Consider the following 10,903-nt stretch of genomic DNA (forward strand, 5'->3'; position numbering starts at 1 on the left):
TTGATAATTTGCTAGAATGGCTCACAAAACTCAGGAATACACTTATGTTTACCAGTTTATTATAAAACAGAATTAGTCAAATGGAAGAGAAGCATAGAGCAAGATATACGGGTGGGGTGAGTGCAGAGCTTCCATGCCCTCTCTGGGCATGTCGCCCTCATAGCATCTAGATGTGTTCATTGACACAGAAGCTCTCTAAATCTCATTGCTCAAGAGATTTTATAGAGCTCGATTCTAGTCCCTTCTCTTCTCCTTCTTGAAGATTGGTGGTGATATGAATTTTTCAGCTTCATTATAATCTTAGGGGACCAACATCGTATATGTGGTCCATATACAAAACATCAGTAATGTGGCACATGGCTATATATTTTTGTATTATACCACACATAATAAATATATATTTGGTGGTTTTATTACTTAAACCTAAATATTAGAGTGAATATTGGCTAATTTTTAGCTAATTTAAATTATAGAAATTATACATGTATTTATATAAGTAATAGGAATTCTACTTTTGCTTTAAAACAGTTTTCTATAATGGACTATTGATTCACTTAATATTTTTGCATCTTCACATTTTAGCACATACATGTTAATGATAAAATTTTTGACTTTCATTTATGTGTCTTTTTCCCTGTATTCTCTTAGGTGGCCTTGGAGGACTTGCAGGTCTGAGTAGCTTGGGTTTGAATACTACCAACTTCTCTGAACTACAAAGCCAAATGCAGCGGCAACTTATGTCCAATCCTGAAATGATGGTCCAGATCATGGAGAATCCTTTTGTCCAGAGCATGCTTTCAAATCCTGACCTGATGAGACAGTTAATTATGGCCAATCCACAAATGCAGCAGTTGATACAGAGAAATCCAGAAATTAGTCATATGCTGAATAATCCAGATATTATGAGACAAGTATGTGGAATGTTCCTCCAGTTTATTTAGCTAAAAAATTATATACTTTATTATTCAATTTTTTTTATTCCAAAAGAGCTTGTCTATATGTATGGCTATGCTGAAAAAGGAAATCCTAATTTTTGTTCAGGAAGACTCAACAAAGTACTAATTTGGACTATTTGAACTTTGAATTTTCTGCTGTATTTTAAAGATCTTTTAAACAGTTATTTTGCAGATTTAAGAAACAGCCCCGTTTAGGAGATTGGCATTCACTTATAAAAAAGTGCTGCTTTATTGTTATTATTTAAATGTTAGCGTGCTTTTTGAAATGAAATCCAATAGCAATTATTTAAAATAATTTTTTGATTTAAATATTGAAGACCGATAATTCATAGAATTAGAGGACTTTATAAAATTAACTGTGGAAGTTAATAGCCTAAGCAATTTATTTGTATTTCAGTGCCCCCTTTTTTTAATGGTCCCCTTATTATTTTTTTTAATGAAATCTTTCCCCTAGACATTGGAACTTGCCAGGAATCCAGCAATGATGCAGGAAATGATGAGAAACCAGGACCGTGCCCTGAGCAACCTGGAAAGCATCCCAGGGGGATACAATGCTTTACGGCGCATGTACACGGATATTCAGGAACCGATGCTGAGTGCTGCACAAGAACAGGTGATAGCTTTGGCTCCAAAACTCAGGCTAAGGGATAGCTCCTGTTTTAACACAAATATGTGTGTGTTTGAGGGCTACTTATATATACAGAATGAGATTTTCATTAAAGAAAGTTTCATATCTGTTACTTAAAAGCTTATTTTATGATTTTTGTGTCTTTTATTACAGTTTGGTGGTAATCCATTTGCTTCCTTAGTGAGCAATACATCCTCGGGTGAAGGTAGTCAGCCTTCCCGTACAGAAAATAGAGACCCATTACCCAATCCGTGGGCTCCACAGGCTTCCCAGAGTTCATCATCTTCCAGCGGTACCACCAATGCTGTAGGGGGCACTGGTGGTGGTGCAGCCAGTGGCACTGCTGGGCAGAGTTCTACTGCACCAAGTTTGGGGCCTGGAGTAGGAGGTATGTTTATATAACTCACTTATTTGAATAACGAAACCATTTTTTACGCTGTTAATCTTTGTGCTTTTGTGTGTGTGTGACAGGTAGCTTTTATGAAGTACTTTTTCATGTTGCAAGGTTTTTTTTTTTTAAAGAAAGCTTTAAATATATAGTGATTAGTATTAATTGGTTGTATGCGTTATAGTAGAAAGAGTTATTGAAGATTTCCAGAGGCAGTTTTGTGTTTTAATATTTTCATAAGATAGTTTGGGGAAGTAAGAGTTTGGTCGTCTCATTTCTACCTTAGGAAAACTGAAGTGCAGAGGGAACACAGTTACCTGTGTGCTTATTATGAGAGCACGTATTTCCTGGCTTTAGTCTGCTTTTGTATTCCAAATCAGTAGATTCTCAAACTTCAGCCCTGAGACCAGGCTCATAAGCTGCATCAGAGTACATGCCAGGTTTGTTAAAAATCCATTTAACTTTAGACCTCCTGGATCAGAATCTTCCAGATCTGTGTTCGTATAAAGCTGCTGGAGAGTCTACTGTGTGAACAAGCTAGGAATTTACTTTAAATTATTTTCTTGTAGACTGAATAAATGATATCCTTTTTTTCATCTATTCAGATATTTACATGGTAAGATTAGGTCTAAAATTGGTAGCCAGAGTGATGATTTTAGTCCTTCTTAGCATATAAATGAGAAGAAACGAAAGCATGGGGCTACTTCCATCCCAAATTGAAAGGGACTGGGTATATTTTAAATGATACTTGGTAGGGAAAGTACAGACATGAGATACTAGATGAAGAATTTAGAGATACTAGATGAAAAATTCATTACTGAGAGAAATCAGAGAGAGTAATTGGTGGTCACAGTGGTGTATATTCTTTTGTGGAATACAGCGGATACCATGAAGTATCTGGATATAATATAGGTTTTATAAAAATCGAAGTAAACCATTCTTTAAAATTGAGGTATAATTAATATAACATTAGTTTCAGGTGTTCAACATAAATGATTCAATATCTGTATGTATTATAAAATAATTGCCACAGTAAATTTAGTTAACATCTGAAGTAGCACCATTTATTATTTATTTAGTGACATTGGTTAACAAAATCTGTTAAGTTTCAGTTGTACATTTTAACAGTAAGGCATATATATTTATATTGTATGTTCAGTAGTACCATTTTTAAATCAAGGGGAAAAAATCTGTATTTTGCTTACTGCTTATTTGATTGTTATTCACAATCTTTTGAGGGAGACGCTTTATTCATTTTAAAGTTCTTAGAGCTGATAAGAGCAGTGATTTCATCAGATAGGCAAATTGTTTTTTTCTCCTATACCATGATTTTCTACAATAACAACTTTTGTTTAACAAATCTGTTTTACAACATTTTACTCAGATTTTTATTTAACAGCTTGATACTCTGAGTTACCATCAAAGGAAAACAAGAAATAGCAAAACCGAACTTACTGTTGGCCTGAAATTGTTAGCATGTTTGTGCACTAGTATGATTTTTAACTCAACTCTTTGAAATTGGATACACACACATTATATCAGTAACATCTGTCAGCTCATGGAGAACCAAGGAATACTACTCAGAATAATTTGCATTGTCTTTAATTGAATATTGCAGTTAAGCCCGGTGTCCTTAACTCTTGAGAAACTGTTCTCCCTAAAAGGCTAGTTTTAAACAAGTTTACTTTCTCTGGACACATTTATTTGGCTGCTACAGTCAAAATTTAATAAACTCCTGCTAATTAATCATTAGTATACTGCTTTCCTTGCATGGCTAACAAGCCATTTGGAAACTTAACTGTGCTTCTTCCAGTCTTTTCATATTTAATTTTTGTGAAGAAATTTGGCTGTGATGGGATATTGCATGGGAGGCAGACAGGGGAAAAATTAAATTAAAATAAAATCATGTCTTCAATTAAAAAGTAAATTAAAAATAAATAAATTTTATATTTTTCTGACTTTCTTGCAAGTTGGGAATACTATAATGGGTGCTTAATCTAGCAATGTTGAAGTATATTGTTTATTTAGTGTCATTGCACAATAGCTACAATGTTTTGCCATCTCATTTGACAAGATAATTTGTACTCCATCATGCCTTAAAAGTATGACATTCGTAGTCTAATTCTTCCATTTTCTTTTTCGGACGTGTGATTGGTATGCACCAATAATAAAAAAGAAATAAAAAAAAAACATGCTACAGTGATTGTGGTGTCAAGTATAACTGAGTCACTGATTTGTGGTACACTGAGCATCAGTATGGAGCAATACGATAGGTTCATATAAGCCTCTTTGGAGACCATTGAACTCTGCTTTTGTGGTGCAGAAGTAGCCATGGACAATAAATGCATGAACATGACTGTTTTATAAAACATTATTATAGATACTGAAGTTTGAATTTCATATAGTTTTTGCATTTCACAAAATATTTTTTTAACCATTTGAAAATATAAAAATCATTTTTAGCTGTGGGCCACACAGAAATAGGTCATGGGCTGTATTTGCCCTGCAGGCTATATTTGTCAGCTTCAGTCTTAGAATATTCTTGGACTCTAGGCTGTGGATAAAAACTTAATTGAAACAACATGAGAAAAATAGGAAAAACAAAAATTATTAAAAAACGATTATAATAAACTAGAAAGATAAGTGGAAAGTCAAATGTTTTGCGCCTAATAAAACTAATATTGGATGGGATAAGCATAAGGGAAATGAAAAAGCTAATAAGTTAAGTACAAATGAGTTTAAGCATATGTTTTAGTTTGAGTATATCTATTCGGCAAGTGAAAATCTGGGTATATGAAGAACAGAGTAATTCATTTTCAAGGACGGTTGAATTCACATAAAATTATCTGTAACTCTCACAAAAAAAAAACCAAAAACAAACAGGAAAAACTGGAGAGTAGTAGTAATAAGCATTTTACATATTAACTAATTTGTCTCTACTACCCTATGAAGTGTGTACTGTTTACTAATTTACCAATGGAGAAACCGAAGTATGAAGAAGCCAAATAACTTGTCTAAAGTTACATAGATTAGATTTGAACCCAGGTACTCTGGCTCCAGACACTGCTCTTAGTTACTACTCTGTCCGGTCTCTGAAAAGTTAAGTGTTCTGCCATTTTGCTCAGTGAGAGCCATTTCTCAGTGAAAGTGGGTTGGAGGTCTGTATTTATTGTCGTTGGCAAGAAGGTGTCCTTAAGTGTGAGCATTTTGAGTGCTGAGTATGATTCTTATTAAATGATCTTGGAGGAAAAGCTGGCTCAGACTTTTTCACTTTCTGGGATTTTTCAATAGTAATTTTGACCAGATCTTGTTTTTGTCTTAAATTGACTATAAAACTTAACTTTTCTCTATTGGTTTTGATTTTACTGTGAGTGGAACCAGAATGTTTAAAATCCATAAGCATTCCTTTAATGTCATATGTTGGATATGTAGTTTTGGACATTTTAGTTTTAAATTTTTTTATTCAGTTGATAAGTAATATGTGTACTCATCTGCAGTTGCTAAAATTATAGACAGTATATATTGTGTTTTAAAACTTTAACTTTTGTTTACATATATTTTCCATGATACAATGTTTTGGTTTTTTTTAAACAAACTTTCAGCTAGTATGTTCAACACACCAGGAATGCAGAGCTTGTTGCAACAAATAACTGAAAATCCACAACTTATGCAAAACATGTTGTCTGCCCCCTACATGAGAAGCATGATGCAGTCACTAAGCCAGAACCCTGACCTTGCTGCACAGGTGAGTTTGTAATTGTATTGGGAAGGACTGTGCAGTGTAAATTGAAATAGCCTAATTAGATAATTGTGATTGTGGCATATTTATGTTGTGTGCTACCTTAACACACTAGAAAAGTAGGTAAAGTGCATCTCCAATTTTTGGACAGTTCATTTCTTTGCAGCTTTATGTCTGCTACTCAGTGGCTAGAAAGAAATGCAGGTTTACTTTGTATCTACATATGTTGGTTTAAAAGATGAATACAAAAGTTTTGGATTGCTTTCCCTTTTGAGGCTATATTCTTCAGTGAATTATAAACTTTGAAAGTGATTAAGAACAATGTTAATAGATTTGAAATACTTTTATTTATTAGGTCACACAGATTCTGAGTAATAGTCATGTTCAAAATGGCAGTTTTAAAATAGTCTGAAATTGTTTATTTAAAGGCAGAGGGAAATTTGTGGGAACATTGTTCTTATTCTTAATGTTATAAATATACCACCACCCCCCACCCCATTAGTATACTGGTCCTTTATTCATTTTCTAACTTGTTACTAAAGAGACCATAACTAATAAAATTAGTGGATCTCAACTCTAGCTAAACATTTAGCATCATTTTTTGGGTGCTTTAAAATGAAAAAAAAATTCTTGGCTTGATCCTGAGAGATTTCACTATAACTGCATTGGATTCCCCCACACCCCAAGTTCCATAGGTGATTCTGATGTACCCCTAGGTGTAAGAACAATTGTACTTGAAAAACTTTGGAAAACGTAAAATAAGCCTTGATCACTTGTAGTTTATATTTGCTGTTTATTAAAAATGGCTTCTGTAGAGTGTTAGGAATTTGAAATAGATTTCTTTGTAGTTTATTTCTATTACCAAAACTTTAAAAGCTTTTAAAGATAATCACTTCATTATGTCAAATAAATGGTTTTTATTTTATCTTTGAGCTATAATCCTTAGCAATAACTTCTGCCCTCTTAAAAATTTGTGAACTTGGAAATAGAGAACAAGTTTTTAGGTGAATTTTTAAATATTCTTTTATATATTGTAGGTACATTTTATGAAAAATGATTTTATTCATATGAAAATTATTAGACTGAGTTCTTAGTATCAAATGCCACACTTTACTGTGATTATAGCACTTTAAAATAGATGTGGAACATATGTATATAAAATGATCCTATTCGTATGTTTTTAAATGTGTATTTGACTAAGTAATAATTAGCATCGAATGTGCATCATGCTTTAAAATTTTGATTTTAACAAGCACATGCCCAGCCATTTTTACTAACAGTTCTCCATCTATAAAGTGACTTGAGCACTTTCTTTTATTATATTTTTACTCTAAAGCAAAATGTTGACAATGAAGGCTAGATATGAATGTCTTTTATTATAGACAGTTTAGATATGTTTACAATGTACTCTGGTTATAAAGTTTGTAGTTCTCTGTTCTGATTTTGATTTTTAGATATTTAAAAAAGTCCAAATTTAAGAACTTGTTCTATAAACAGGTAAGTTAGGAGAGATGTCCTAATCAAATGTATGATTGAGAAAGAATGAATAAGATTAAGGTGACACGCTTTTTCAAATAACATGAATTCTGGAAGATAAATGTGATAACTTCATTAATATGCTCATAATAAAAAGTATTTGGAACTATTAAAGAAGCAGGTTTGTTGATTTCAAGTATGTATTACTTCATTTACTGTGAACTTATTGATAACTTTGAAATAAATACTGTGTATCCATAAAACATTGTCTGACTTCTTCCTGCTGTAGACACTTAAAAAAAAAAATTAAATAGTCCACTTTGTAACAGTAATAAACTAAAGGAAGGAGAGAGGAATTCTCTCTGCCTCCAGCAGTTATATATAATTACTCTCAAATATGGTTAACTACTTGAGGGCAAAGATCATTCTTCCTCCCTCCCCAACTTTGGGCCAGTAAATAGGCTATCAGTAAATCATTGTTAGTTGACTCTTCATTGGGTAGGGGGTGGTGGAGACTGATAAAAATTTGTCTCTTTCAAAGCTGTGAGAATTTACTAGTTTCTGGTTCTGCTGATTGTGTATTGTAATTTCATTTTCAGTTATCTAGCATGATGTTAATATTGACCCTGACTTTTTAATTTTAACATCTATTTGAAGGTTAGGGGGCATGTCACTTTTCTCATTTCTGGTGATAGTGAGGTGAAATCCAGAGGCTAATCTTGGTGTTCTCAAATGGATTTACATGTTTCAGGTCTTAAGGTACTATTTCCCCCAGAAATCTGTTGGTGCTAGTCCTGGGCTGATTTTCACTTAGCAGCTCCATTTCTCTGGCTAGGTGGTTACTGTTCTGTGGTGTTATTTTTCTGGACCTAATATTAGCTGTTTTGTAGTAGGCAGGTAGATATAGTGGTTCCAGATCTGGATTTTCTCTGCTTGCCACTTGTTTGTCGAGTTGTCTAAGCAAGCTGTGTGTAGTTTTATGTATTGATGCTTATGTTTATTCTGTCAGTGTAGCAGAGGATGTATCCTCATGAATGCCAGTTACTTCCATTTTTCTTTTCAAGGGCAGATATTCACCTTTGTTCAAGGAAAAGCCTAAGAAAATGATTGCTTTTATTTTTTAGGATATTGCATGTCATTATCATAATCACCATTCTCATTGAGAGAGAAGATGCCTTGTTTTTGTTTTTTCCTGGAGATCCTTCTTGTGGACACAGTATTTTCCCTTTTTTATTCATGTTCTACCTTCCTCTCTTTTAAGTGCCAGGTTAGGCACTTGGGGGGGAAGATAGACTATTAAACAAGGTACATTACTTCTTTCAGATATTTCCAGTTAAAATTGTTTGAACACTTGCCCCATAGATGATGCTGAATAATCCCCTATTTGCTGGAAATCCTCAGCTTCAAGAACAAATGAGACAACAGCTCCCAACTTTCCTCCAACAAGTGAGTAAGAAAAGATGCTAGCTATCTTCGGTAATGATTTGCGTGAAAAAGTTTGATGATAAACATTTTCCTTTCTCTTCTCTGACGGATAGCAAAACATAAAATAGCGTCTGATAATGCTGTCAATTTGCAGAGAATTCAGCTTGATCTTAACTGATCCCCATTTCACTGCTGCTCTTTTGCTTGTATTTCTTAAACGTAAATTCTGAGGAAAGGACCATTTTGTTTTTGCTTTTGAGGATTTAGGATTTTGAATGCTTTGTTAATACCATAAACCATTTCCTTTCACTTTACTAACTTTGAAGTGCTTCATTGTGTCATGTTACACATTATGGTTTAACTAATCTCGAGTAATAGGAGAGAGCTACCCTAGCTGATTTTACAGGTTTTTGGTGTCTTTGTAATGTTTTAATTCCTACAAATTTAATAGAATGCCTGTTTTTCAAGGGATAGATCTCATTTCCTCAAACTTGGAATTAGCAAGATTAAAATTGTCAGTGTTGTCATATAGGGAAGGTTTTATTATTAAACAGTACTTGAGGTTGCTATGGTATTTTATTATATAAAAATATAAAAGATAAGTCAGTCTTGGTGTTTTGAAACTGGTATTTCTAGGGCTTTTAAATATTTTGTAAATGATGGTCAGGCCTGTAAACCATTATTCAAGGTTCATTAGTGTCCTTGATCTATTGTAATGTAAGCCTATCTTTTGGTCAGTCACGTGGTAAATATTTGAAAGTAGTGAAGCTGAACTCAGAACACATGTATTAACTTCAAATTTGGAACTATTGTTTTAAAGTATAGTTGGTAAAATAGTTACACCAGCAACAGATAACACTTGGTCAGGAGGAATATGTGGCTTTCCCCTTATTACCATTTTATGTAAATTGTGCATTTGGCGTTGTCTCTTAGAAATAATACTTTCATCTTCTATTGGAGAAAGAATAGTTGTGGCTTCCAGAGGAGCTCCTGATTGTTTTTCATTATGAAAAATGGCTTTCATGATGGATTTGAGAGGTCAGGTAACAATTTGCACACTAGGTTTGCTCTCAAAGAGGAGGTGTTTGTTTTTATTTTGGAAAAAAAAAATTAAGGATTGCCAGTGTCTAGCAGTAAGGTTTTAGATTTTCTCTAAAAACATCGCAAAGAAAACATTTAAATTTTACCTTCACTGATTGTAATTAACCACCAGTTTTCTTTCTTCCTTAGATGCAGAACCCTGATACCTTATCAGCAATGTCAAACCCTAGAGCAATGCAGGCCTTGTTGCAGATACAGCAGGGTTTACAGACATTAGCAACGGAAGCCCCCGGCCTCATCCCAGGGTAGGCTTATTTGGGGAACACTATGAAAGTACATGAGGGTTACTCTCTTGGAGAATTTCAGACTTAGTATCATTTTGCCTTTTTTTCTTTGCTGATAATTGTTTTTAAGACAGGGCTTTCAAAGTTAAAAACACTCTCATTTTTAAAAAGTATAACTTAGCTAATATGTTACAATGTAACTGATTTAAGAAGTTAGGTTTATTACCAATTTGTGCTTTCCTTAGGTTTACTCCTGGCCTGGGAGCGTTAGGAAGTACTGGAGGCTCTTCAGGAACCAATGGCTCTAGCTCTGCCCCTAGTGAAAACCCAAGTCCCACAGCAGGAACCACTGAACCTGGACACCAGCAGTTTATCCAACAAATGCTACAGGCTCTTGCTGGAGTGAATCCTCAGGTAGTGATACTTTTCTGTTCACATTTTTTATTCTTTAATGTTAGAAATTTCCAAAAATAAAAAAAGGAAAAAGTGACAGTTCTTTAGGGTTTAGACTGATGGAAAGCACAGTCTTAAAGATATTGATTCTAAAACAGGCATTATAAGAATTGTTAATTTTGCTACATATTTGACACTAAAGGAAACATTTTGGTTGTAGGAAACAAATGCTCAAACTTTGCCTTATTTTTTTTTATTAATTATTATTTTTTAGTCGAAGCAACCTTGGTTGACCTCACAGATTGCAAGGACTTTGTCAGTTTACAATCCCTTCGATCCCTTTTTATTTTTTGTTTTTTATGCCTACAGCACCTGGTCTTCCTAGCTGGTCTCCCATCCAAGTGCTAACTAGGCCCAACCCTGCTTAACTTCCGAGATCAGACAGGATCGGGCTTGTTCAGGGTGGCATGGCTGTAGACTGCCTTATATTTTAGAAGTTGCTGTTAAAAATGGATTCTTTTTGGAGTCCTTATGAAAATTATTTGAAATGTGTTAATTTCATAGAAGTTTGTC

The 10,903-nt window shown here is 33.8% G+C and overlaps 1 protein-coding gene and 1 pseudogene across 2 annotated transcripts in view; one reads left to right on the forward strand and one right to left on the reverse strand.

Moving 5' to 3' along the window:
* UBQLN1 (ubiquilin 1) overlaps nt 1–10,903 on the forward strand; it is a 34,191-nt gene that overhangs the window by 20,299 nt on the left and 2,989 nt on the right. Inside the window, exons 4-10 of one of the 2 annotated variants that reach the window (XM_039875673.1) lie at nt 649–911; nt 1,411–1,569; nt 1,738–1,972; nt 5,575–5,717; nt 8,550–8,633; nt 9,843–9,958; nt 10,183–10,351. In XM_039875673.1, the coding sequence (XP_039731607.1) occupies nt 649–911; nt 1,411–1,569; nt 1,738–1,972; nt 5,575–5,717; nt 8,550–8,633; nt 9,843–9,958; nt 10,183–10,351 (1,169 nt within the window). The remainder of the gene's footprint in view (nt 1–648; nt 912–1,410; nt 1,570–1,737; nt 1,973–5,574; nt 5,718–8,549; nt 8,634–9,842; nt 9,959–10,182; nt 10,352–10,903) is intronic. The other variant, XM_039875674.1, reaches the window with a different exon arrangement.
* On the reverse strand, nt 10,691–10,809 carry LOC120613014 (uncharacterized; annotated as a pseudogene).

Source organism: Pteropus medius, unplaced genomic scaffold, assembly GCF_902729225.1.
Source record: "Pteropus medius unplaced genomic scaffold, Ma_sr-lr_union100, whole genome shotgun sequence".
Lineage (NCBI taxonomy): Eukaryota > Metazoa > Chordata > Mammalia > Chiroptera > Pteropodidae > Pteropus > Pteropus medius.